This window comes from Varroa jacobsoni, unplaced genomic scaffold, assembly GCF_002532875.2.
Source record: "Varroa jacobsoni isolate VJ856 unplaced genomic scaffold, vjacob_1.0 contig00006, whole genome shotgun sequence".
NCBI classification, from domain to species: Eukaryota; Metazoa; Arthropoda; class Arachnida; order Mesostigmata; family Varroidae; genus Varroa; species Varroa jacobsoni.
The window spans coordinates 310268-337518 of NW_019214394.1; the positions used below are offsets into that span (position 1 = coordinate 310268).

The following is a 27251-nucleotide window of genomic DNA, read 5'->3' on the forward strand; positions in this document are numbered from 1 at the left end:
CTGCGGACCGGTCCGTTAGCAGGACACAAGGAACAATAGGGCCTTTTAGTCAAATGTGTAAAGACGAACTTTACGTTTTAACTAGATATACGCTAGTGCACATATAGTAATTGCATGTATTGAAGGCTATAAATATTCATGTTATGTTCAGCATGTACACAAGAATTTACATAAATATGTATACATACAAAATTAAATTCATTCGTCAAAAAAACACGTTCGTACATCTTTCGCAAACCTGAGAACGACGGTAACCGGTATCGTTGATATAATAACGCACATATTTCTAAATGAATACGACGATTATTAATATAGACTATCAATAGATAAAAAAAAAATATATTTGCACGGTGCTAGCGAATAACCTTCATAAACATATGGCAACAATTGATCGATAGATACTCTATTCTATATCCTTTGTGACAATGCATCGTTGTTTCGTTCATCTTCCAGCCGGGCGCTGGAACGTCGGATTCCTTCAAATCGAGGTATCAGAAGCAAAACTGCGTCGCATAAGATGCCTACCACCTGTGGAGATTATATAGATGGGCTTACAACGAACGACCGACTAACAGGCCAAAATCGTATGGCTGATTCGTTTATACAGTTCTTATCAACTAGCATAATACCGGTATAGTAGATAACATAAGGCTCTTGAGAAACCCAAATATTTCACCGATTCATTTCTGTTTTCGATTTTATTTATTCAATTGAGATATTAATATGATAAACACGGAGGCATTATAAATTTATAACGTGCTTGCAATTATGATCAATTGTGTTGTGATTTTGCCTTTTACATTGTCCTTTGCTAAACGCATAAGTCTTTACATTTAACCCGTATCAAATCTTCGTCGATCCCTTTATTAATCGATTTTTGCCGGTAAGCTTCGCCGGGAAGTTTGTACACACTGGAACAATTTTACGAACCTCGTTCACGTGTATACCTGGCATTTAATCATTCCTTTGAGGAAAATCATTCTGTTCGCCTCCTAGCAGTCCCCTCTACCTTTACCGTGTTCTGTCCGAAGACGCTGACGCACCGTCCCCGCACAACCTCCTTTGTTCTCTGCTGCAGGTAAGTTCGTTTACAAACGATTCTCCGATATGAACGATTGTGTGCTTTTATGTATCGCGTCTGTCTCCCCCCCTCTTCGTAAAAGAGATGGAGAGAAAGATTTTGCCGCCGAGCAGAAATTCCCCGAAATCTCGGCGGCGTTTTGTTTACGATCTCTGTACCGTCAGCGTCCGTTTCTGCTTGTTGTCGATGAAATTCTGCCTACGGAGCCTAATGCTGTCTATCGCAGCTTCATATCAGAGCCAGGACTGCGCTGTAGTATTTAATCGTTCTACCTTTGTCTCTCGAAGCCATCTCATCGCTCTTGAGTTCTGGCTCCGTATCGATCGCCTTTTACACGAACCTGTCTGTGTACAAAGTACCTGAATAGAGTGCAAGAAAAGGCGAGACCTGAAAACGCCAAAGAGGCAGATTCTCTCATGCATGTGCGCCTAGGTCGCAGTGTCCGTTTATTCTTTCGTTTTATCTTCTTCCATTTCTTCGCCATCGCCGTTGATGCTGCTGCGATCGCGACTGCCCGTTGCCGTGAACAGCGACCTGTCTATGCATGGGCCGCCTGGGTACGTCCTGTCTATAGACACCGATCACCACCGCTAGCGCCTATTAGCACTACCAGCAGCAGAAATCGCGCAGTCTATACTGCCCTTCAGAACCACCTCCGCTATCTCGGTTCCACGGCTTTGAGCTCGGACCAGAGCAACATCAACAGCGACGGCAATTTGACTACGGTCACCTCTCACTAACTACTACCGATCAACCGACTGGCTGCGGTGACTAATCGCGCGCTGTGCTCGTGCGACACGAGCGCCACAGCGGCAACCAGACAAACTATTCGCGCCTCCGGTGCGCGGTCCGCTCAGAAGTGGCTGACAGCCGTGGCGAACGGACGTGTTCAACGCTACGTCTGTCCGTGGCGTTTTAGCGAATTTTGCTGCTACTTGTAGAGGCTGTTTGATAATTGTTTTACCCATAATATGTTGCTCCGGACTGTGCCTAGTTGCGCTGGTAACGAACGTCCTGTGGACGATAATCGAAGACACACACACGCACACATATATCGTGTGTGAACAACAACCACGGTGGTGACTCCGTTTCCACAGCAGAAACTGGCTATATATCTGTATATGAGGACAGATCGATGGCTGTGACAACGACCGGTCTCCGCTTAAACAAATGTGGAATTATCTAGAACTGCTGCGATACGAGCGAGCCGTTCTCTCTCAAAGCGCGGCATGGGTTAGCGAAGACAGCTTAGAGAAGCTATTCATCAGCCATAGCATCAACGTTAACAAGTGTCTAATAGCTGATATTGCTTGGACGTCGTTCTGATTCGCCCTGTGCCTCCTCCTGTATCGCTGTATGGCCAGAGTCCGCATAAATTGTTTACGCTCGTGGAGCAATCGCTGTACACAAGTGCATAGAGTGCTACAGCAGGGATCGAAAGTCCGATCTTTACATAGCAATAATATCAAGTTGAGTTCACAACCCGTCAACGGACTCCCCGTCGAACCCGACGGTTACCGCCTGGCAGCTTTTGCCCGTTAACGGCAGAACAGCGACGCAACAGAGAGCCTCGCAGCAGCGAAGTGATAGCAGTACTCGAACTACCAGCGGTGACTGGCAGTTGTAAACCTCTGACTATTCACGCCCAACGTGACGTTTCTTGTATGTTTGTGCTCTGTTTCTGTTCCTCTCGCCCTGCTAATTCAGAGGACGATGTTGGCTGGACATCGGCGGAGACCGGCGCATTGCTACGAGTACGTCCACTTTGACGCCGACAACGATTAATGTCGCCACTGCAGCTGCTTCTGCTAGTAGCATTCGTGTGGCGCTAAGCTTTCAAGTTATTTAATTTACGTCATTTAAAGTATCTGCAGAGGGTTTTAATGTTGCTTCAGCATGGGCGCCTACTATAATAGTAGAAATTCAACGGCTGTAATATTATGAAGCGGGCAACGACGTGACCTTACAGGCTTGCTTACGCAGAGAAATACAACGGCACCAACAACAACAGCGACAACAGGAAAAGGTTGATCATTTTCTGCGTTGGCGATTTTCATATTGTTGATCATTGTAGAGGTTGTCGTCGTCGTCGTCCTTAACAGCCTCTACATCTTGGAGTTGTTGCACAAGAAGAAGTTCTATGATTTGGGCGGTGATTGTTACCTATGTCGATCTTCCCGGTGCTTCGAATCAGCTTCACACTAAAATTGTATGTAGAATAGTATTATATACAGCGTAGTATTGATCGTTTGGACAATACACTGCTGGATTACGGTTTGTGAGCTATTGGATAACGTGCACGATTGTTCAGCGCTCTCAATTGTTATAACTCTGTGACGACGAGAACGTTTGCTCAGTCCCTGAATTAAATTGACTACTCGTCTAACGCCCCAGCACAAACACGGGGTGTCGCTCGGAGTATAGCCTCAAAATGTTGAAATGGAAGGTGCAACCTAAAACTCATCAGAAGATTTTACCTGCTACAGCAAACAGATCGCCGAATGACTCTGAAGAGCACAACAACAATAACAATAAAAGTGGACTCCAGCGGGAAGAAGGGTAAGTAAACAATCGCGGATAACATCAGCGTACTGACCTTTTCGAGTTTTCTGCTTGGATGGGTTTTGTTCTTAAAGCGCCCATTATAATGTGGACAGCAGCATTTGTCGGTTTTAGATGAATATTGCCCGCAGGACGGACATAGACGTTTGGGCTCATACCTACACACGTCTTGGGAATCAGCTCGTCAGTGACGTAGTAGTCTAAACAAAATTCTTTTTTGCAGGATGTACTCACCATCACCTGGCAAATCATTGAGTCATCATAGTTTGGCTTATGCTGAAGATCTTCTGATTACACATACTATCAATTATAGAGTAATCTGAGTGCCGTAGCGATGAGTCACGTGCACCCACACACAGCCCATTTGTCAGTCCATTAGCACTTCTCAACTATATATTTTAAGCTTATGGAACGTTGCAATCTTTTTAATCTAAACAAGTCTAATCGATCGTTATTATTAAGATCGATCTTATTTTACTTTATATATATATATATATATATATATATATATATATATTGATTTACGATTTTTAAGTCCAATCTAAACAATCTTAATAAGGAAGCCTTTTTGCTCCCTGTCCATTGGTTAAATAATGTATTTATTATAGTTTCATTTTCCATCCGCATTTTATAGAGTAGGCCGCGTTCAACTTTCCAATTTTTTTTTATTTCGTCGTCTTTATTGCTTTCATCGTAAGGACAAATTTATCGTAAGTTATCTTCGTCTGTTTTGCATTTTCCTTCTGGGCTGACAGTTCGCTGACTGGGTACCATCAAGCTGAACAGCACTAGATTAAGTTCGTTTCGTTGGCACTATCTAACTTACTGACTGTCTGACTGCACAGACCGACTGTGCATCCGCTGAAGGAAGATATATCGATTCTTGAAGCTTGTGCGCGAAGTGTACGACATACGATCGACCCTTGTCGATCGGTTTGGAAGTGACATGAAGTTGACGCGCGACCGTTCAATGACAACGCTGCTCTTAAGCGCACAAGCAGACAACTTATTTCATGAACAACTTTGGTTATTGTCGTTTTTACCTTCAACGTTGTTTTTTTTTTTGTTTCAGAATAAACTACGAAAGCAATAATTACGGATCAGCCTGAAATGATGTCACAGACACAGTATCGCACACAGACAACGCCTATAGACACAACAAGTAGAGCCTGTAGGAAAGTTTCATTACGAGCTAGCGTCCGTCATTGTCAGCTTGGGTTTTGATCACAACGCACCGGGTTTGGAATTGTTTCTAATTCTTGAATGTCGTTTGTTTTATTTGCGTTGCAACTAATTCCCAAAACAGCTTTGGCAGACCTAGAGCGATTTTGAGAACCCAGCATTATCGTTTATAGCACGTCCAACAGTCAACATGCGTGTTAAAAAATCTTATTTCAAGATTTATGTGTCTGACTCTAGTCGATCTGAACCCTACAACCACTGAAGCTAGCGGCTTATTCGGAACTGCCTGCGAGTCCGAGACAGATGCAGGTCGCAGAGCTTCCGACAGTGAGCTACGATTGGAAGCGTCGCCATAACCCCCTAACGCCCTATACGCTGAACGTAGTAAATTCGCTGTTACACAGTTAATCGAACACGCATTCAGGCAGCGTTCGCTATTCATCGTATCCGTTTATTCTTCACTGCAGAAAATAATGAGGCCGATGAAGTCACCTTTAGTCAGTTCTCAGTTAACGGATAGTATCCTCCATTCGGGAACATTGGGTGAGGTCTATATTTACATAATCGCACAACAAAGGTGTCTTCAAAGGTCAGCACATCCACAGCTTTGTTAATTGTTAGGAAAGCAGACGTAAAAATTTATGGCCGTAATAAAAGCTTAGTACTTCCCTCGCTGTTCGTCTTGCTGATTATTATTACGTACTGATAGTATGACTATTATTTTCATCAATTAAAGGGGGAACACTTTTGTGGGAAATCTATTGATTTATATAGTTCGTATTGCACGGTAGCAAATTACTCTTCACCAACAAACACTCTATCAATCATTTGGGCATGGCAGTCCACCGGTGTCGTTATCGTTGGACCACTTATGAAGAAAGCATATTATAGTACCTGTACGCAAGTACCAAATGTCTTCCAGCTGTTATGTTCTGTCTGTTTTATCAAATGAGACCAGCAAGGCCAGCCTTTGAAAAGATTTGCGTAGCTTTATAATGGATCCGTAAGCTCTGATAAATTCCTCGAACGGCAGCTAGCTCTGTGCAGCGGTACGAAAAAGAACTGATAATAAATTTTTGCTTGTATCAAAATGTCAGCTTACACTGAAGAAGGATCGATCCATTTTATAGGGCATTGTTCGACATACATGCCGGCCAAGTTCAGGGCTCGAGCACTCAGATATGGTACCAGCAAGCTATACCTAATGCAAGGACCGCAACTCTCGTAAGCAAACACTCAGCTAAAATAATCTCGCTCTTTTTTTTTGTGTTTTTAAAAGTTTCGAATCTATGTTATTACGAAAACTGTTTACCAGGTGGTTGCGGTGTACTATCACGTTTGTTCTGTTGCGGTTTACATACGATCGGACAATGCTACCCTGACGCATTCTATTATCAGGTCGTTGTCGTGAGAGATAGGACAGATACGATTATTGCACCGGCCAAACGCACGAACTATTCTCGTATAAGGGTGCCTCATCTTTTCGTTCTGCTTGGGCGTTGTGTCACGTTAGATTTGCTCTCACTCGAGCAGGCGATATCCGACGTACGGGAATGTCAATCATCATGCCGGCGTGGTTACCAGCCATTGTTCAAGTACTCGTGAATAGGAATTGTCTCTATAGCATGTCTATCTGCACCAAGAAACCGATATTTGAAACGCTCGCTTTAGTAGAAACAAGAATTTTCGACACCGAAGCCCGAAGACCTCTGCCGCTGTCAACACGACTGGTTTATCTATTGTCCGCACTCCACTCGTAGCAGCGGGAGCGGACGACGGCATACGTGTGTGTGCTCACGTGAGTCTCACGTGGTGTTCGTATTGACTAGTGTGTCTAGTTCCTTCACGAAGTACATGGCCATAATATCAGATAGAATAGGGTATCGCGAGGAACAGCTGAAGTTATCTTCGTTGCTGATACTGCTGACAGCACGGGGCCTGCCACGCGACCCTCGACGACCAGAATTCAATGCTCCGTCAACGAAGAGAAAAACCGAGGACATTTTTCCTTTAACTACTGAAGCTTCGCCAGCAGTGCCGCTGCTGCTGCTATAGTTAACTCGTTCAATACATTGTTTATATGGAATATCGCGCGAACTGTTCGCGCGGAAGCGGACGCACATATGAGCCGAGTCTGACGTGAGTGAGGCGTGAGCTGTTGCGTGGGCGCGTAATACAGCTGGCAGTACGTAGCAAAAAGGGATAGGTAAACAGAGTTGGTCGTGCTACCGTTGCTAGTGCTGGTCGTTAGCTTGTGTTTTCCTTCATATATACCTGTGTATAATTTTGTAACCAGTCCTTCTACTGTATTAAGAGTATTGGTTAAGGTCACAAAGAGTACATGCCCCGAAGAATCATAGCAACGATAGCATAACTCGGAAATCGTTGGCGAATAGGAGTGTCATAATATACAGTTTGTCCTATCGGGCCTCGTTGTGCGTAAGGTTGGACTTGACGTCTGTATCTCGTCTTTTGTTTCTATCTGTTCAATAACTCTGTTATTATCAAGTCTCAGTCAAAACAACTTTGCTCAAACTGTGATAATTTCATATGTAACGTGTAACGTCGAATTATCCGTTCTATCAATTATGTTATTCTCGGTACAAGAAGACAGTCCACCCGTTCGTTTTTGGTGCAATTTTATTTAGCCGAACGACAGCGTCCCATAGGAGTACTGGAAGTCGTAAAACCAAATAACTTTAGTTCACCACTGCCCACTCGTTAAGTGACGGTATTCGTGGCTTTTCTTATTTATTTTTGCCTCTCCAAATAATAATTTATTCCACAAGGTAATCTAATCTGAATCGCTGCTTCCATTGTCTCGATTACGTACACCGTGTCAGGTGGCATAGCTACGCATGTGGGCACAGAGCGGTGATCCTGTGCTGCTTTAACCGCTTGTGTTTTTGGTGTCTTCAGGTCAAAATGAACTCACCCAGCCATATGCTCCCTTGAGCATTTGCTACTGTTCCTTTTTCTAGCCAATGTTGCTCGTTGGCTGACGCCGATGCTGCATACGTCTGCGCCTTTGTAATTCCCAATTCGGACGTGGTACATTTTATTCTCAAGCGGCTCGGTCCCTGTCACTGAAACAATTTTTGGCCAACGCCAGCGGCAACCGCATGTCACGGAAGAAGCGCCGTATTGTCATCAATTGACGCGTGTCGTTCGAGACTACCTGCTGCTGATTTGCCGTTGGCGAATGGGACCACTATTCAATTAGTGTAAAAGACTGACTGCGTACAACAGTCGGTTCGTAACTATATAAATTTGTAGAGGTAATTTTCTCTATAACATTATTAGATAAGAAGGTGCGCGCGTGTCTGTATGAGCGTGTGTGCGAACGATCCTCGTCTCGAACGATTCTCGAGGCATTCTTTCTGGGACATCACTTATTCTACGTATACGGGGTGCTACCTGAATAACCAACTGAGGAGGTGGTACAGCAGCGACAAGGAGCTGCGAGCATGCGTGGAACAGATGCCTTTTTGGGCTTCATTCATTTGCGGGCGATATTTATGCCTTGTAGCGCGTGTAGGGTGTACATGTGTGCAAGCGGCTTAATTCATATCGAATGCTCGGCTACGTCATGGGCCATGAAATCACACAACGCGATTATGGCCTTGCAACGACCGTGGCATAACAGAGGTGTCTGTTACGAGCATAATTTTTAACCGTCAATAGCAGCAGCAGCAGCAGCAGCAGCAAACAAAATTCAATGAGTCTTTGTCATTGCTATTTATAGGCGCACCGATCACAAAGTTGTACTAGTTCTATCGCACCTACGACACAACCACGTCAAGCTTGCTATTTCACTGCATTTGTTCTAGAAAACTCGACACATCTAAGGTAATCTACTCTCTAATGGGACATACGGATCGTATGCAGCTGCCAATGGCAGTGTCTCATTTCGTATATTCGTTAGGGGCATCCGAATGCAAGTTTCACGTTAGGCAATCGTTGCGGGTATCGAAGTGGTTACGTAGTCCGATCCGCATGATAACTAAAAACTTGTCGTATTGGTAAAAAAAACCGTAGCGTTTTACGATCGGCTGACTTGAGACTTACTATCGGCACGTGCTAATAATTGTAGCAAACACACGCTTCTCATCCCGTTGATGGTAGCATTGAGAGTTATCGATAACCGCAAAAATTCTCGCAGTCAACGGTAAAGGTGCCAAATCAGTAAAGACGATCGTCGGTCAATGCGCGTCAACTTACCTACCGACCGACCAATGCTTGTAACTGCGTAGATGTTACCTACGATAAGCAAGCAACGCACAGATGGACGGCCGTGCGTCGTGCAACGTATTATCTAAAGTACATTTTGCATGCCATTGCACCTTATGGCAAGGCAGATTGTTAGTCAGAAACGAGCTACTCAGGCCGAACGATAGAAGGATAAACTTCAGATCAAACCGTTAAGCTACAGATGATCAACGTCACAGCAATACCGGAACGAAAAACTAGTTGTTTGGCCGTAATAGCTTGGCGGGCATCATTTCGTTGACAATTAGTATACGCGCCCATCGATCGTCCTGTGTTACGTTGTCTCAGTCTTGCGTTTCAACTTCTTCGTATGGATTTTGCTCACTGCGACACTTCGCGTGTCGTTGCTTCCGCTAAGAAAAAAAAGACCAGTGAACTCTCAAATGCTCGCAACTGAAGCCTTTGCCAGGGGCATGGCGACCTAGGGGTGTCCCCACGATGCGACAGAACATTTAATGCAGTAACAACGGAACAGATTTAGAGACCGATTCAGACCGTTGACTAGCGCGTTCGTCTTCCTTTCGCTGACATGATCGGCGGCGAGTGTTGCGACTGCCGCCGCTACGGCTATCGCCATGGTCATAATAAAACAGAAGTAGTCCAATAAACGACGTCCATTCGATTTGCTTATTCATCGTTGATTCAAGACTTTGTGAGCCACTGCTTAAACGTCATTTAGATGACGTCCGGAAGCTAACCGCTCACGGAAGATGATAAATGAAGAAGAGCAACAGGCCGGGAGTTGGAAATGTATTGCTGGATTAACGGCTATTGGCACCTGAGCACAGTGCTAACGTGGCAATAATTTCTACTCAATTTACTACACCAAGATGGCAGTTGTACAATATATACTTATGCAGTAACGGACTGAACGTCGAAGTGACGTTCACTTGGATGAAGCAGCGAAGAGCAGCGGCAACGACGAAGACACAGACAACGGTGATAACGACTGTGGTGATAATCGTCATCATGACTAGAATGCAGCGGCTATCCTACTCATCGTTGTAATAAAAGGCCGGAGGGCAGATAAAGACTAGCGGGACCCCATGCTTTATATTACGCCTTTACAAATCCATGTAGGCATATTTCGAATCAATGGACCGCACCTCTGTGCAGGACGTCAGTAGGTAGCCCTTACGAGACACAACAGCATTCGCGACGTATAAACACACCGAAGTAGCAGCTACTCGGTACTCGGCGTGCGTTAGGGGTGACCGGTAGAACGAGTGTTAGTGATTTGTTTACTATTAGATTAGTGAAAATTAGCTAGGGTCTATGGCTTTACTCTATCAAGCCGCTGAACATTGCTTCAGACGACAGGTTGCCTTCAGCGCACAACGAAGTGCGTCTGTGTCCAAATTCGGACCCCGACCAGCACGTGTTACAATCTTTAGTAGGCAAACATGGCCATAACCGAGACCGTTACGTTCGCTAAGCTGTTGGAGCTTGCTAAGATTACAATATTGCTGTCATACCGTCGTAAAACATCAACAGCAGGCAGTAAGCTGTTTGATGAACCGGACGAAACAGAAAAGTGACGCAGGAGAAAAATTTGTTGCGAGGAGCAACTTCTTCGTGAGGTTTGCGGTTCATATGAGGATGACCCAGTCGGAAGTATCGCATCACTGGGATCGTTCCTTGGAACCATTCGCGTGTTGTTCTTTGGCTTAATTTTCCTAAACTCACCGTTTGTGCCACTGATCATCATTACACTCTAGCGGTACCTGCTAATAATGATGATGTCTAGCTTACAGTGTTATTTGGGTCAGAAGCAATACTTTGTAGAATAGCGGTAACGATACTTACCTCCAGACCACCGGACTCGAGCCGTGGGGTACGTGTGAAGGGTGTTTATTAATCGAGTGTTAGGAAGAGAGTATTATCGTATCCTAGCACCGCCTATATTTGAAGTGTTTGGGATTAGTTGTTGCCTCGTTAATATTAGCTATCAGCTTTCGGGTCGTCGGACGCGTGGGAGTTGTTGTTAGCGTCAGGAAAATTTTCTTTTTATGTACGATAAAACGAAATGCTTGTAGATTATGTATCTGCTCCTGCGAAGCTTCCACTATAATAATTGCACGATAATTCCACCCGGCGTAGTGTAATATAGACGGCGTCACTAAATGCAGAACTAACACACGGGAAGTAGTCTGCCGGTGTTTGTTTATATATGAGACATTTGTTAACATTTCCAATATACACAACCGTATCTAGTTTAGTTTGGACGAAATTCTCTATAATAGATAAATAGTTTGTTATGTTTGAATTTGTGTGGACGGGAACAAGGCAAGGATTTGCCATTGCTATTAAAAAAATAGTAGTCTTCCTATCGGCGGTAGAGGGTAATTTGGTGAACGTTTTAAAGGACGTTATGGAAACAACGTGCACTCTGATGGGCTGGGCTGGCCGCAGAAGTACTTGTATCACCCCTCTGGCTATAGCCAAATGATCATCTTGACGATGTCGTTGTTAACGTATTATATCAGTGGGAGGAAAAGCTTACTAATAACAACATGAAATTATACCGCATGCAACAATAATGGTTGGTGCTTAGTGAAAGCACAGCTGTTCGCCTGCTAGTAAAGCCGGCCAGAGCACACGGCAGCGCTGATCTTGTCGGTATCGCAGGAAAAGGTACCGCTGACGCAAATCACATCAGACTGTTGCCTGTCAGCTGTCTATTGTAGCATTATCCATTTAGACGAAGGGGTAGGGATGGAGAGGACATAAAGCTTTCTGTACAGTGGTAACGATGGCCATCACGGCAGACAACCCGGGCAGGAATCACTCGGAGATTGTGAACTGAACATTTTACATATAAAACCTTTCTCCCATCAAATTCTACAGTTGTTGTAGCTGGGGCAGCAGGGACGTCAACTTACGTCGAATTATGTTGTAGGTGCGGGACATCTTCACTTTCTGGGATGCACGATTCGGACGGACGGACGGACCCACATTAACCGACTCGAAGGCAGAAGCTGTGCAGCATGTCGCTGTTGTCACGATCGCATTGCTAATTTGCCGCTCGCCGCACGAAGCGGAATACGAATTTGTACTTTTGTTGTTTATTCGTGGAAGGAGCTGAAAATGAATATTTCAGACAGAATTCAGATCGATCGATCGATCGAGCGAGCGAGCGAGCGAGCAAACAAACAAACAAGCAAGCAAAGGCAAATATTCTCACGGTCAAAAAGTCCAAAAAAACCTGAAGACTCACAACAACCGAAGTAGTAGGTTGCATCACTATCTTTTTTTCATTTGATTTTCAGCTGAATCGATTGTCGAAAGCTCCACTAAGAGTGACTATTTTCCCAAAGTGATAATTCAGCTTTGTTGTAAATGAAAAGTATTAAATATGCATGTAACACATACATATCTACATACAGGTCTGTTTCGTTGAACAAGAGCTCACAAACACTGGAGGATAGCAGTAGCAACGTTGATAAGACGCATAATAAGAGAAGTGCTTTATAATCAAGGCTGCGATTATCTATGGGACGCAAAATGTTCTGTTGTTTCACTGGTCATACAAGAAAATCTGCTTGGAAATCCACTGACATCACCGTCTAATTCAGAAACATCGGCCGTGGGTGTTTACTACCTCGTTACGATAGATATATTGCTGGATAAACATTATGTATTTTCAAATTGATGCTCATTACCAAAATTGCCGACAAATTCAATGGGCACCATCAAGAAAAACAAGCAAAGTGCACAGCTAAGAATTGTTTTAAGAAACCCGACGGGCTTTAATCGTCGTGATCGTGTCTTACTATAGCCACCGAAATGAAACGTTATCACGCCGCTTCTTTCGCATAGTTCGTGCATTTTTACGTACACATAATCTGTTGCCACGTCAACTTTCGTGCATTTCCAGCCCCTCAATTCCTCCCGTCTTGCATCGGTTTGCCCACTCTATAGGCTTTCTTTACGTTGTTCAAGTAGCTGTCTATGGTGCACCACAGTTTCGGTATTCATATAGGTATCAACAAAGTGACGTCACCATCAATGAGATTTAGGAAGAATCTATAGAGACATTTGCTCGAACAAGTTCAGTACGATTCTCCAGAATCCGTCGCACTGATGAGCGCGGTCTTGCTTTCGATGGGGAATTCAATGCTTTGTCCGCGAGAATCGGCTGATCTGAGAATCGGCCAGGTCACTCGGCTGGGGGAGGTGTATCGCGAAGGGTCCGGGCAGGAGCGAAGACACCGCGTATGATGACCGCTGCGAACGCTGTGGTTATTTTCGTTGTTGCTTTTCGGCGTTGTTACGCGTACAACAGCATAAGCTACTGCTACCGGCCAGGGCGATGCCGCAGACCTATCTTTCTGTAGAGAAAACTCTCCCGCAAAGATGATATTATTATCGAAAGAAGCGTCCGCGCGTGGATTGAATGCAGCAGGACTGGTGTTCTTTAATTTTGACGCTGGCGCAGATATTTACATTGGTTCGATGAAAACTCGGAGAAGCTACCCGATATGCACGTGTGTGTGTGTGTGCCATCTGTACAATGATAATGCAACACTGGCCGGCGCCACTAGCAGACGTCTTCGATGTCAGAAGGAACAATGCGTTTTCTCATGGCCAGAACCAACTAAAATCGTTGAAGTCGGCTCGCGGAACGTTGGTCATACGTATCAGATTCGACCTCAATCGGCAACGTTGAACCCCGACGTGCGCGAAATTGTGCTCGTCAGTTGATTTCGTCCATTGAAAATGGTTAGTTACAATCGGACATCTTGCGATGCAGACACACGAGCATGCACCTTATCGATGATTATTGCTTTCTAGGGACGCTATATACAACACTAGATCTTTTTTTATATGCACGTGCCATGGAGCAACCGAAAGAACCGATTGTAGACGAGCAGGGTTGCGGCCAGGCTACACGGCCGGTATATGGCATTGTGCGTGAATGGCTGTCGTACACAATTATCTATATGTATATATTCGAGCCTTTTTTATGCATCAGGTGCTAAGGGAGCAAGACTAGGGATGAAGCCGTCGACGTCTATCTCTATATATATATATATATATATATATATATATGCACACTATACAATTTTGCTGAATTCCTCCATTCGATTCGTTGTGGTATGGTTTAAAACACAGACATGCTAGTGAAGAAGTATAGGTTCAGAGGCACAAGATACAGCATCGATACGAATATTGTTTGTGTGAATTCAGTCACTCTCTGTAACCCATTGCGTGTCTTGGTGGTTAAAAACAGTGTCTGTTAAGAGCAACTTTTCAGAAATTTCACTCAATCCCATATGCAGCACTATATATAGGAGGTCTTGCTTTCCGCGCATTCGTCATGGTCCTGTCGGGGTATTCTGTTTTATCTGCGATTCCATCCATCGATGGCTCGGGGCTCCGCTAGTGTGATCAGAACAGCCCATCAATTGTTGGTGTAAAAACCGTCTCTTTGTAAAAACTACCAAAACCTGTAACCTGTAACAACAATATAAATAATAATAATACCGAAGGCAGTTATGATTGCTTGCAGTGATCAGTTCCAGTTATGTTTTGTGTTCTTGCGCGTACCGATATTGTTTTTTTTTTTTCGTTATTATTATTATTGCTATTGTTTTTGCTTGCTAGCTCGTACACGTGATCGAGTTACAATAGATGTGTCGGGATGCTGTCTGACATCCCAACTATATATACGTGCTGAAGTGCTCACACATGGGCATATATTTATAGCGTGACTTTTTTCATATAAGGATGATGCAGCCTCGTCACGCGTTTTTTTGCCCGCAGAAACCAGCTGAGATACCGTTATCGGCTTGGCTACCACACACGTACCATTGATACTTTTGATATCGGTGGCTGGTCATTAAGCAAAGTAATAGTCATTACTGACTTTTGCAACATATGATATAGTATAATCATATGATCACGCGACTTTTAATAGCATTTACTGTTGATATAAAACATTGTTTGATACCTGGATCCTACAGTCAGTTCCATTCAGTCGAATAGCTTATTCAGGCAATGGTCGATCGCATGAATTCACGAAACAACGGTTGAAACGGTTACACATAGTTATATTTTACATGTACACATGGAAATATGTATATGCATGCATACATACATACATACATACATACGCATGCAAACAATGACGGAGGAAGTAATCAAAATATCCGTATTTTGGATGTCTGGGTGGCCAACGAAAAGAAGCTCGTTTACTTTGGAGGGTCGGTCACGTTCACCCCAAAAGAAGCACATTCTAGGACGGCCGATCACGAATAAAAATTGGTTGAAGCAGGGGCTCTGTTGATGAATCGATGGATTTTTGGATACGCCTTTCGTATACCTTGTTATCGAGCATCATTCACTACGCATGTCGCTTCTTATTGTGTTGAACGTTGTCATTTGAAATATGTACGCCAAGTTTTATTTCTTCAGGAAGAGATTAAAAGAATGACACAGTGCCGCCAGATCATACGGCAGGGATGCAAGGAAAAAAACAGAGGAGCAATCCCTGTCGCCTTGACGTATGGTAGAAGGCTGAAGCCTGATGGGCCAGCTGAAAGCAACTACAACCTGAAAGCAAACCACCGACGGGGTTCTTGGTGGTGCTAGAGATCTACAGAACTCCGGCTGTTGTCTAGGTCAGCCAACATCAAACAACTCAACATCCTCTTCTGAGATGAGTGGGTAGCATACGATCATAAGGTAAGGGTCAGAAATGTGTTCTAACAACACGTTAACATCAGGACCTTCGACTGATGTAGGCGGAAAAAATGGTGCCTTCGACCTTTACTGCCCATAATTGTTTTCCTTTTCGTAGTGAGGCTGATGGCTTGATTAGCTGTTACTTCATTTGAGTGCAGATATAAATGTATGCAGATGCGCATGGACTTGAGCGAACATAAGGAAGCCGTGAACAAACCGTGGCCAGTCCGAACAGCTGATAGTGTGTTTTTTTTTTACTTATGCTTCAGCGTGTTGAATAACATGTCAATGGGCAGACTCGAGCACAAATGATTGCTACTAAAAAGAAATGCAGTATGTCTAAGTACATTAACTATTGAAATGTACGCAGGTTAATTATTTTAGTTCTAAAAAAGTCATTACTATCAATACTGCCCTTGAAGCTTTATCGATATTTCGGTTTGGCCCTAATAAAAGGGTCGTACATCTAACCTCTTGTTTCCTCTCATCAGCATTGCTGTAGAAAGGTACGATTGTCATACGTTAGACTAACGGATGGCCCGTCTGTTACTGGCAACGACGTGTCATATAGCAGCATGTGTACTTTTGGCTCCGAATCGCGCTTATTATAAAGTGATCAGCTTCATTTTGGCCAGCTGATCGGTTTCGTCGGTGCACTATTCAATGGTGCGGTTACTGGGATCCTTATTGTTTTCGATTTTTATGTCGTTGTGTTTCGCGTGCCGGCTACATTGTAGCTACGAATAATACCGGCATGGGCTTTTCCTCAAAATACAGGGGTCTTCACTTGCATTTACACGAGACTCGCACAAATATGACTGAGCGTTGCACACGACAGGATCATACAACTGTTGTGTGATTACATGTGGGCTGCTGTATATACATACGCAGAGTCGGCAAAGTGAGCTGCATCAGTCGATCATCCGGTGAAGCGTTGGCGAGGGCGACTAGAAGACGTTAGACTGAGAAGATTCTTCGCAATGCAGTGGACACTCGCTGGTTATTGTAGCGATGCTACGCAGCAGCAGTCAGTGATGATGGGCCCTTAAATTCATCGATGTGCTAGGCCTGGCGCTGGTGTTTGGTTCCAAAGCGACCGTTGACGACCACAGACAAAGAAGATTGCCAAAGCCGTCACTCTCACTGTCACCGTAACAGAATCACTATAGTTGTCGTTGTTCTTTACCACAATGGCCGACTGAGCCCTACCGCATCGAAACAGTAGCAGCGGTTGCGCAGAGTCGGAGCTATCAGATTTATTAGAAGGTCGCCTATCAGAGGCTTATGGTAAGATGACGTCTAAGTAGCAGCTGTAGCATCCAAAACCAGTCAATTATACGGATGCACACCTGAAGCAATCCATGTTTATAGTACTCTTACACTTTTGGCCGATGGCTGCTGCCGCGGCATGGTGACAATTTCCACAGCGCGGACGTGTTACACCGCCATCGGTATCGCGGCTTTTGTGGTGGTCGAATGGTCACAAGCATGCAGTATGCATGTATGCGCGTGCTCCTAGTACGTGAAAAAATAGCTATTTTAGGACGTATTTTTTGCGCGGCGTTTTTTCCCGGCTAGTTTCGTTTCACATTGTGCGTTCCTAAGTTTCTCTTCTATCTCTCGATAATCTAGATACTGATATACTACTGGATAAGGAGGGCACCCCCGGCTCAAAGTAGCAGCCTCCGCGACAGTTCCTAACGTGCGGTAATACAGCTCGGTCTAGTTAACTCCCGTTGATACTAGTAGTCTTGAGTGACGTCGCAGATATATCGGCCAGTGAACAATTGTTATCAGGACTCCCATACCCCCCGACATCTGGCTGTACATCAGCTGTACTGGGACGGAGATGCGACGAAATCCGCATTGTTACTACTGACTAGCACACTGTGAAAACAATGATACTTCACGATCATATCATTAGCATTGCATGGACCATTTTGAGCAAGCACGGCCAAATTAGATTACTCACAACTATATGGCTATTACTGGGAGGTGACCAGAGATCGATAAATGGCACATCACCAGTGCTGACCGCCTCGTTAGCGCGTGTCAACCGAGAGCCCTGACGAAATATATATATATATATATATGTAATTTCAATACTTATTAATAATAAGTTGCTTTGCCGGGTCAAGTTAACCGGTTGCCGAGTAAACGTAGCTCGCCTTTGTTGCTACGTCTTAATGCAGCGTGGATATTTTTGTAAATTAGTCAAGTAAAACAGCATAACGATTCAGCTGTAGGCAAAATAGACATCGGGTCGATTGGAAGCTGTTCTTTGTTTGTTTCTATATTTCACGCTATGGGTGGGCAAAAAAAATAACGCAGACGGTTTGCTCCATCAGCAACCTCAAGATGAACGAGCGAATAAATCTCGGAATGGACCCATTCCGCCGACAAACGCCGGTGGGATCGCAATGAGAAATCCCAAAGAACACAATAGCTGTTCACGGGTGAGTGTAGCATGTACACAGTTGACAGACAGCCAAAGCGCGTATTGTCTTCTATAGCCAATCTTAGAACTTGGCGTAGACGACTGCGAAATAATGCGCGACTGTCTACGGAAAACTTCCAGTACCGTGCGCAATGTTCCGTGGGGTCAAAATGTTAAATAGCGAGTATTGAAGTGAATGCACACATATGCATGCACGCACGCACGTGCGCTCGAAACATAAATAATATGGATAGGACGGCTCTACTAATGACAAGCGTATATTGAGCACACGCATATGCTTAATTGGGTGATTTTATAGACAATAAAATGTTTTTCGTTGCCTTTTGTACGTGTACAGATATATTTTGCATATGTACCTAAGAAAATTATACAGAGTATCTGACAAGGTTTTATTAATATCATGTGAATCATTAACATTCCGTTGTTTTTTTCTTATTTATAACCTGTGTTTCGCTATCGAGCACTTCCTGATCATCGTTCATTCATAAGAGCAGTATTTTTTTAAACAGTATTATGGACGAATATTGATATTTATCAGGGGTCAATCGAAGTCGGACAAATATAGCTAATCCATCGGATTGTGCCAAATATGGACGCAGTCACATATATCGTTTGAAACACATACCGTTAGCTCAGTTCCTGGGTTCGCCTGCACAATTCCACCTGCCATTTTTGTGGCCGGAAGGTTTACAAAGATAGGCCTTAAGTGACCATAGCCAAATCGTCTAGACTTTACCTTTCTCTATTCCAGTCGATCTATATTATCGCTACTGATTTTTCGTCCTAAACGAAATATTCTGTTCCGAGAGGTAAAAGAGTACAATCAGTGACTTCCTCGACAGCTCTTTACAAGCTCGAGTCTGTGTTGAGGCACTCACACCACCTGTTAAGCAGGCTTATTTACGCACGCCCGAGATATACTATGCTATTCTATGCATGCAAACGTGAAAGCTATGATGGCCGCTCCAACTTCGATACCAAGCCAAGGGGACACCCCACTGGGGTGTTGTTATTGCTGCTTTCCCCCCACTACCGCTCCTATAGTTACATTTAGAATGCCGTCTACCAAAGTTGAGCGACCTGGCCATATTACGCCTGGCTACCACTCTTATCAGTGCCACGACTAACTAAAATATGAAAACAATAGAGTGCAATACGACGGCGCGACAAAACAAACGGGTAGCCAACGTCAACTCGTTCTCAATGCGAAAATTCCACCACTGCTTATTGCCGTCTCGTGGATGAAAAACGTATTCAGTAGCGATGACTGAGATTGTAGGGACACAGCACCCTCACGACACGATGCAGCCTCTGAACGTTGTACACAGAGTCCGTACGTAAATACTGATCGACGGTAATTTGATTGCGAACGTCAGTACATTTCCTATACGCATATATAATTCTGGCTCTTTCTCGACTACGGAAAAGCAAGCTTTATTGATTTCGTCCATCGTACGCTACGATCAATCGGCTTTAGTTGACATAATGTATTAACCGGCACTGTCAAATTACAGACCATGAAATGGACCCCTAAATAATTCAACAATCCCCACGGATACCTCAACTTAAAGCACACAGCTCTTTATGAGAAAGGTACCTGCAGCTAAACAATATTACGCCTACTTTAGGCTTGCTAGGCATCATATCTAAAATTATTACTTTCTATTTCGAATACGTAGCTAGTATCGAAGAAAACAAATCGGAACATTATAGCGGCACATTGCCGTATAGATCAGCTACGCAGTGTATAGCCATTGATTCGGAACCAAAATTGGCTATCACAAACGTTTGATTTTAAGTATTAGTTCAAGTAAAATTGATATTTCTTTAAAGTTTAGTTTATTTGCCAAAGAAGGTAGTAAGTATTTTCTCTCCGCGGTGCAGGACTGCTGCCGATAATACATTTCCAGTAAGTATATGGGGGGGCGCAGGATAAGCCTTTTAACTTAGTTTGGATTGATCTACCAGCAATCAGTTGCTGCCTTTGAGTCATTTGTTAAGGTTAACTCTAGGCTAGGTTAACGCGACGCTTAGCTACAACTATTAAACCGATGTTAGTTGATTTTGCTCAGTCGAAACGGAAGAAGCCCTGGTTCTCTCGGTCGCATACCAATTCAATGAGGCCAGTTTGCGCAGCCGTGAATGGTTAACTTTGACTGGACCTGGTAACTTTGCATGGTCTTTTCTCGTAGCGAAGGTCAACTTTTTTGTGGGTGAGGTAAAGCCCTTCGTGCCGCCGTTATCTTCGCTCACTCCTCGCGAGATACTTTATTTATTATTATTATTATTATTATTATTATTATTATCGTTGTTGTCATGAATTAAACTGTCGTTATCTCGGCAATGAAGCCGATGTGGGGTAGTTACAAGATGGAAACAAGTTTAGTGGCTCAGTATTTATACCTCGTTAAGTATAGTCGAAGTGGTCATAGTCCTCGCCAACAACAGTTATCTACACGAACCCAAAAATGTGACGTAAACATTTGTTGTTCAGCAAACCCAATGCAATTTGCCTAGATTGAATTACTAACATGAATATGACCAACTGGCTTCTTGTGTGAGGCAAAATACTAGCCAACGACCAATTGCTTTCTGAAATTGACTGAATTGATATTTAGGGTGTCCCTAAAAGATACATATTGATGGTGATACTGACCAACCCCGACAAATCACTTCGGGGTAATCATGTTATATTGGATTTTGTTCGACGGAGCCATTGTTACATTTTAATGTTTGTTGTTACTTCGGTGCTTTTGTTTGGACAGTGCTAGATACGTGTGTGTGTGTGTGTGTGTGTGTGTGTGTGTGTGTGTGTGTGTGTGTGTGTCATGTTGTTTTCGATATAATACTGGGCCTTTCAGTATCTGGCTGAACAATTGGAGCTTAGGTTTTTCTACTGGTCCGCGTTCCAAGTCCATGTTTAGTACATCAACCTTCGAACTGCACGTGTTCATCAGTGCGGGGTACGGAGCGATGCAGGGTATATGCGTTCGCCACCGATTACCCTGGCGATCTTTTTCTAGAAGGTTTCGCGTGCTGGTGAGTTATCACAGAACGATGTTTCGCCAACAGCAAACGCGCCAATTTGCTTGAATAATCAGTCGAAACCTCTCTACACATAAATAATAGATATATACGTAAACAGACCGGTGGGGGGCGAACAGCACCGCGAAGAAAGGAGTGTTGAGGGAAAACACAATAGAAGTCGGATCAACAGATACGCACCTAGTGATTGATCACCGTTACTCAATGACCATACTTTTGTTCTGAGCTTTCGTTACCACTGCCGTTGAAACGGTTTCTAGCCCAGACGTCGCCCGGTGTCGCATTGTTTGTGGCTGCTGCTGTCGTTTTGTCACGAGTTGATATCATGGCACGCTCACTGTAGGCAGTGCCTCGCCACTTAGCTCGCCTCAGTGACGTAATTAAAGTAAACACGATCATTATTCAAAGACAGCGTTCGATCGATGCTACATATAGTGTCTAAGGCAACGTCTGGATACCAGTGGGCCATCCGGATCCAGCTGCGACTGATGCTGTTCTCAGTCGGTGTTTCTTTGACAGCAGCAATGGCACCTGCGGTAGCACGTAGCTTTTTCGACTTCATCGGCCGAAATCCTCAAACAAAATTTTGCCTGTTCTGTATTTTTGTTATGCGATTTCATTTGCTAGAACGCATGCCCTATAGAAGTTCCGCGAGGGCTTTATCGACAAGTGATGCTGTGAAGGTCTTATTATTCGATTACTACTATTACTGCGTTATGGAGATTGTTAATATGATGAGCTGCCTGCGCATTGTGAATCTGTTCATAACTAATCATAGTGATATATCGTCAATGAAGAGATGGTTGAACTAGACCCAAATAAAACTTCCCGCCCATTGGGTCGGTCGCCTGTTTGGAATTGTTTCAATCACAGTCGACGAAATGGACTCGCTGTCATCGTGAGTGTGCTAAGTACGGGCTGATTTCATAATTAGCAATGATCGTTATCGTTGCGGATGTTATAGTTCCCAATAATAATTTGTTACTGGATTATTGCACACAATCAGCTCCAGTCGCTTTAGGCTGAATTCGTTGTTGGGCACGCGGGAAGATTCAGAGAGAGAGAGAGAGAGATGTCCTTGTTGACCTGATCTTACCAATTGACTATCGTAACTGACGACGATTTGAAAAATGGCCGAGAATAGGTCCATAGTGTGTAGTTCGTCTATACACCGTGAGCTATAGCAGCATCGAGCAGCAAAACTACAGGAGGATAGTAATGCTCACACTTTTGCACCGTATGCATTAGCCAGCTCGTTGCAACATGTATCATATTTTCAACCTCGGTTGTTAACAATTATTTACACGATCGTTAATGGAACTGATGCGAAAGGCAAACATTCGAACCTCGTGACGTTTTCTAGTATCGACAACTGCCTAATCCAAGGACAAAGAGGGGCAAAGAGACAATGGTTTCTCAACTAGGTAAAGAGCTTCCAATATTTTGTTGTCCCTGTTGGTGCCTGTATGGACTTCGTTCTCCTTTTCCTACAATCGAACCGCAGGAACGGAACTCATCACATAGGTAAGGATAACGAAGAAGCCATATTTAGTCGTGATAAAAACTGGGAAGCTTCAAAGAACATCGAACTAAAAAATAACTAAAACTAAATAAAAAAGGAAACTACAACAGTCTCAGTTGCAATAAATTATGCATCGTCACGGTGTAGCGAGGTGGAAATTGACAACGGTCTAGATCGAATGTATTCATAGAATTTTTTTTTTGGTATTTTTGTTCCTTGATTCTACTAACATGAGAACACATAAATACAGTTAAAGTCTCACAATGGTAAAATGCCTTATACTAAGGGGGAGATGGTGTCACTGCAGCTACACATAGCGCTGCTATAACAGGAATAACAAAGAATAACGCTGGATAACAGGAATGAATAAAAGTACGTATCATGGATTTGTTTCGAGAGGCGAAGCGGTTGCAAAAAATATGCAGAAATCTCAGCTGTTTCAGTCGTAAGGTTTATACCTGATCACAAATTACCGCATTAATTTTACGAAGAAAGCGTTTTCGTGACTGGTTTCTGAGCGAGGCTCGTTCCCGCACGCGAAAAACTATTTTGGCATCGATGGTGCGCGAGGACTCTCAAGTTTCTGAGTTTGTCTGTCGTATCTTCACACTCAAACGTTGCCTCCCTAAAAATTCCTTTGCCTCTTTACAGTGCGGGTTTATGTTGCTGCTTAATTTCTGCTAGTGTATAGATAAAAGTTGAAAAGGACGGTAAACTTCATTGTAACTTCTCGTGGGAATTAGCTCGAGTTGTTAGAAGTCGTCCTGTTTGTGCGAACAAACAGGGGTTCGTGTATCACGTTCTCTTCACCATCTTTTTTCCGAGGTTAGTCGATGTTTAAGGTTCCCATTTGCTGACAGCTTCGTCTGACCTCTTTTCGGCGAACTGCTATCACACATGTAAATAAATACCTGCTGATGACTCGAGACAGCGAAGACGCGTAGAACTCACTGCGCGAATTGAAGGCACGCGGGTCGTGCCACCGTAGGTCGTCATTTGTCGTCCAAAAAAGTCCATCTGTCAGATGAAGGCAACATATAAATTACAACCATCAAAAAGTACATACGGTTTTTCCGTTTTACGTCACCACTTGCACCGCGTCTGCTGGCTGCAAAAGAATTACCTTATATATACAAAGACTGAAATCAATAAGGAAAGACTGCTCAGTATCTGAATCAAAGAATTCGAGTTTACGCTAATGATCAGGCCAGCATCATTCGACGCTGCGTTCGAAAGCTGCTTTATCAATGTGACGCGCAAAATGTATCCATTCCATGATTACCTTTACTGTTGTCAGTTGATTATAACTAACAGGAACGCTTACATGACCGTACTAATAGCTACCATCGCCTAATAGGTCTCCTACCTACTGACAAACCGCTTCCATAGTAGAACTTACAGATATATTCGCCCGACGCCGTCGGTTAGAGCGATTACATAGCATTCTTCATCACTTCCATTATTTTATCTATCATGTGCCTGGGCCGGAGCTTCTAGTAACTTCTCACCGAACGTGTCTGGTCACGGATCAACTTTCGACATTCAGCGGTGAAAACGCTAGCTCGCAGGTCGTTCGCGAAAAGTCCTGAGTTGTTTAGGCAAAAATAAGCAAAACACGTACGTATGCATACACGTACATATATACATATGCAGCCATAATGATTGCTAGGCAGCCTGCTGACGATCCCATCCCGTTGCTGTTGGCGTAGACAAGACCGTTTCAGCGTCGCGGAGCAGCGTCTCGATGTTTGTCGTCGCACGAATATCTTTCCACACCGATCGGCCTTTCTGCGTTCTCGGCGCTGTTCGCTGCGCGGCCTCAGACGTACGCAGTGGTTTTTACTGGCCGCATTGTCAACAGTACCACATCGGTATTCGAATCGAAGAACAGCAGAAAAAATTTATCGTTGTCGCTTAAATCGGTCGCAACGATAATAATAACATCATCGCCAACACAACAGATCCAGCATCAACACAAATGATAATATCGTTTGCGTACCATGTCGGTATGGGTTATCGGTTTCGGTCACTGGTAGGATTTTCATAGGATCAGTGGCAATCGCGTGCTGCAATCAAGTGTAAAACAGCTACGGGTATTGGGTTTTAATTAATAATAACAACATAATGTAAAATATATGAAAAAAACACACAGCAGTAAAGCAGACCTTGCTTTACGTGTTATATCTCCTTATTACTGTATGCGTGGGCTAGGAGAATATTGTTTCTGTACGAGAAATGATAACCCTACCGGATCTGGACAAGCGCATGGCTCACAGATAGGCACACTAATATATATGAATGCGACGCCTGTTTTTTTCGGACGACTGAATGATCACAAGCTTTCTTTGTTGTTAGGTTCTGTGAGGGCTAAATTTCCGCAGGAAGTAACGTAATAGTTATTACGTAACGTTGGTAAAAGACCTTAAAGCTAGAAGTGTGATAATAAACGGATGTACCTATAGCGAGTATCAATGGCAAAAAAAAAAAGCGCATACTACTACCCTTCTTCTCGAAGAGATATGTCGTCTACAAATGGCCACCCTCGAAAGAGACGGTGGTCGAATCACCTTCAAGTAGGAGATTAGCGCATCATAATACAAATGTAAATAACCAATACAAACAAATTTTCCCCTGAATCAATACAGTTAATCTCAAAGAACTTATTGTTTAGTACTAGCGTTACTCCAGTGCTTTTGGCTAAAGCAGCGATTATTTAATTTGTTCGTATTTCTACGCGTCCGTTGTCCAGAAGTAGGCCAAGTTTCGATCCTGAGTATATTACAGTTCGCACTGTTCGTATGGATATACAAGATTATTTATCTGAACGGATACAGCACACGCATATGGAGCTCGGGAATACACTCAACGCTGAAATCTTCTCCCGTTTCGGTTCTACGGCTACGCTCCTTATCGTAAAACACTTTCACTAATTATAAAAACAGCCGCAATTGTCACTGCCGTTGCAGCTTATTATCTGTTAAAAAGAATTCAGCCAGGTACAATAAAGGGGGTAACCACCAAAAACTCAACGTTCTCATTCTGTCACAAGCGGTATCAGACGACCAGTCAGCTGGGACACCAGAGCGGTACTCTGTCAAAGTTCTCAAGAATGAAGGTTTATTCTTCCACTTTTCCGTCACTCGATTTCACTCACGCTGTATCGTTTCGTCGTCTTTATTTTTCTCCTCATTTTTATTTGTTATTTTCGTGGATAATTTGCGACGCAGTTCAATGACTCGTTGTACCGTCAACGTTTGTTAGCTGTCCAACGAGTGTGGACTGTTCACCCGAGATATATGTTTGTTGGTACAAGTCACCCGTGCATTCGCTTATACTGCTTTCCCTCGCGTTTTTCCATGCTGTCACCATTTCATTTCTGACTTCTTCGACACATGTTCTATCTTCTGAGGGTTTTTTCCCTTACTATACATATATATATTGCTAAGTCAACATTGTCATGTGCATGGGTCTCTTGTATATGCGCTTACATGAGCTGTGACGCGAAGAGCAAACCGTTCGCTGGATGGCAAGCTACGTAAAAAAAAAGCGAGTAAAAATCCTGCTAGTGGTAAGTCTCTAACCAACGAATTGATATTAGTCGTAGTAATAAAATGCTGTAAAATACATGAAGCTGTCATCATGAGGCGGGAAAACAAGCGTTGCTTCAGCACAATGGAGCATGCCGCTGTTCCTGTTTTTCCTTGCGCTTCATTTTCTCTTGCTCCCCCTTTTTCGCGTCTTTACATGGAAGTAGGTATTATCTTCATGCACTGAATAAAATGGCACTGTCACTTCTGCGTCTACCGCTGACATCCCACAAATGATGATATGTTAACCAAGTTGTACCGCGTCAATGTGAGCGTAGAATTTCAAATATTTGTCTATAATTTTGTCGTGTTTCAATGTTGATGAAAAATTGAAGTCATGCGCCATACACGGACAGAGGCAGGCGAGCTACATGCACACACAGGGTAAAAGTAGAAAGTATATACACAATCAAGTGTGATAATATAGCATAAACAACAATTGCTCGACGCGAAACATAACAGAAAAGGCCAATACGATTGAACTGGGCTACATTCACTCCTAAACACACTTACCTTTCGCGCCTCACACCGTTGCAGCTACCATTCAACGTATGTCTCTCTTAGCCGGGCAGTCGATCTGTGCAAAGGGGCTAGAATTCCGAGTAGAAGAGGTAATCCACCGCTGCGGTTTCTCTCTCTCTCTCTCTCTCTCTCTCTCTCTCTATCGATCTCTAACTCTCTCTCTCTCTCTCTCTCTATCGATCTCTAACTCTCCTGTCTCGCTCGCTCTCTCTCTCTCTCTCTCTCTCTGAACTGCAGAAGCTTATTACTGTTGCTTATAAGGTTTGTTGGGCTTTTTATGTTGCAATTGCTGTGAATACTGCAGGCATAGTATTTGCGCTTGTAGTTAAAGGAGGC

The 27251-nt window shown here is 43.6% G+C and overlaps 1 protein-coding gene across 1 annotated transcript in view; it reads left to right on the forward strand.

Moving 5' to 3' along the window:
* Window positions 1–1951: 1951 nt before the first annotated feature.
* The window catches only part of LOC111270554 (uncharacterized), an 86005-nt gene continuing 60705 nt past the window's right edge, over window positions 1952–27251 (forward strand). The window contains exon 1 of the mRNA XM_022850829.2: window positions 1952–3640. Within this exon, the coding sequence (XP_022706564.1) occupies window positions 3513–3640 (128 nt within the window). The 5' untranslated portion in view covers window positions 1952–3512. The remainder of the gene's footprint in view (window positions 3641–27251) is intronic.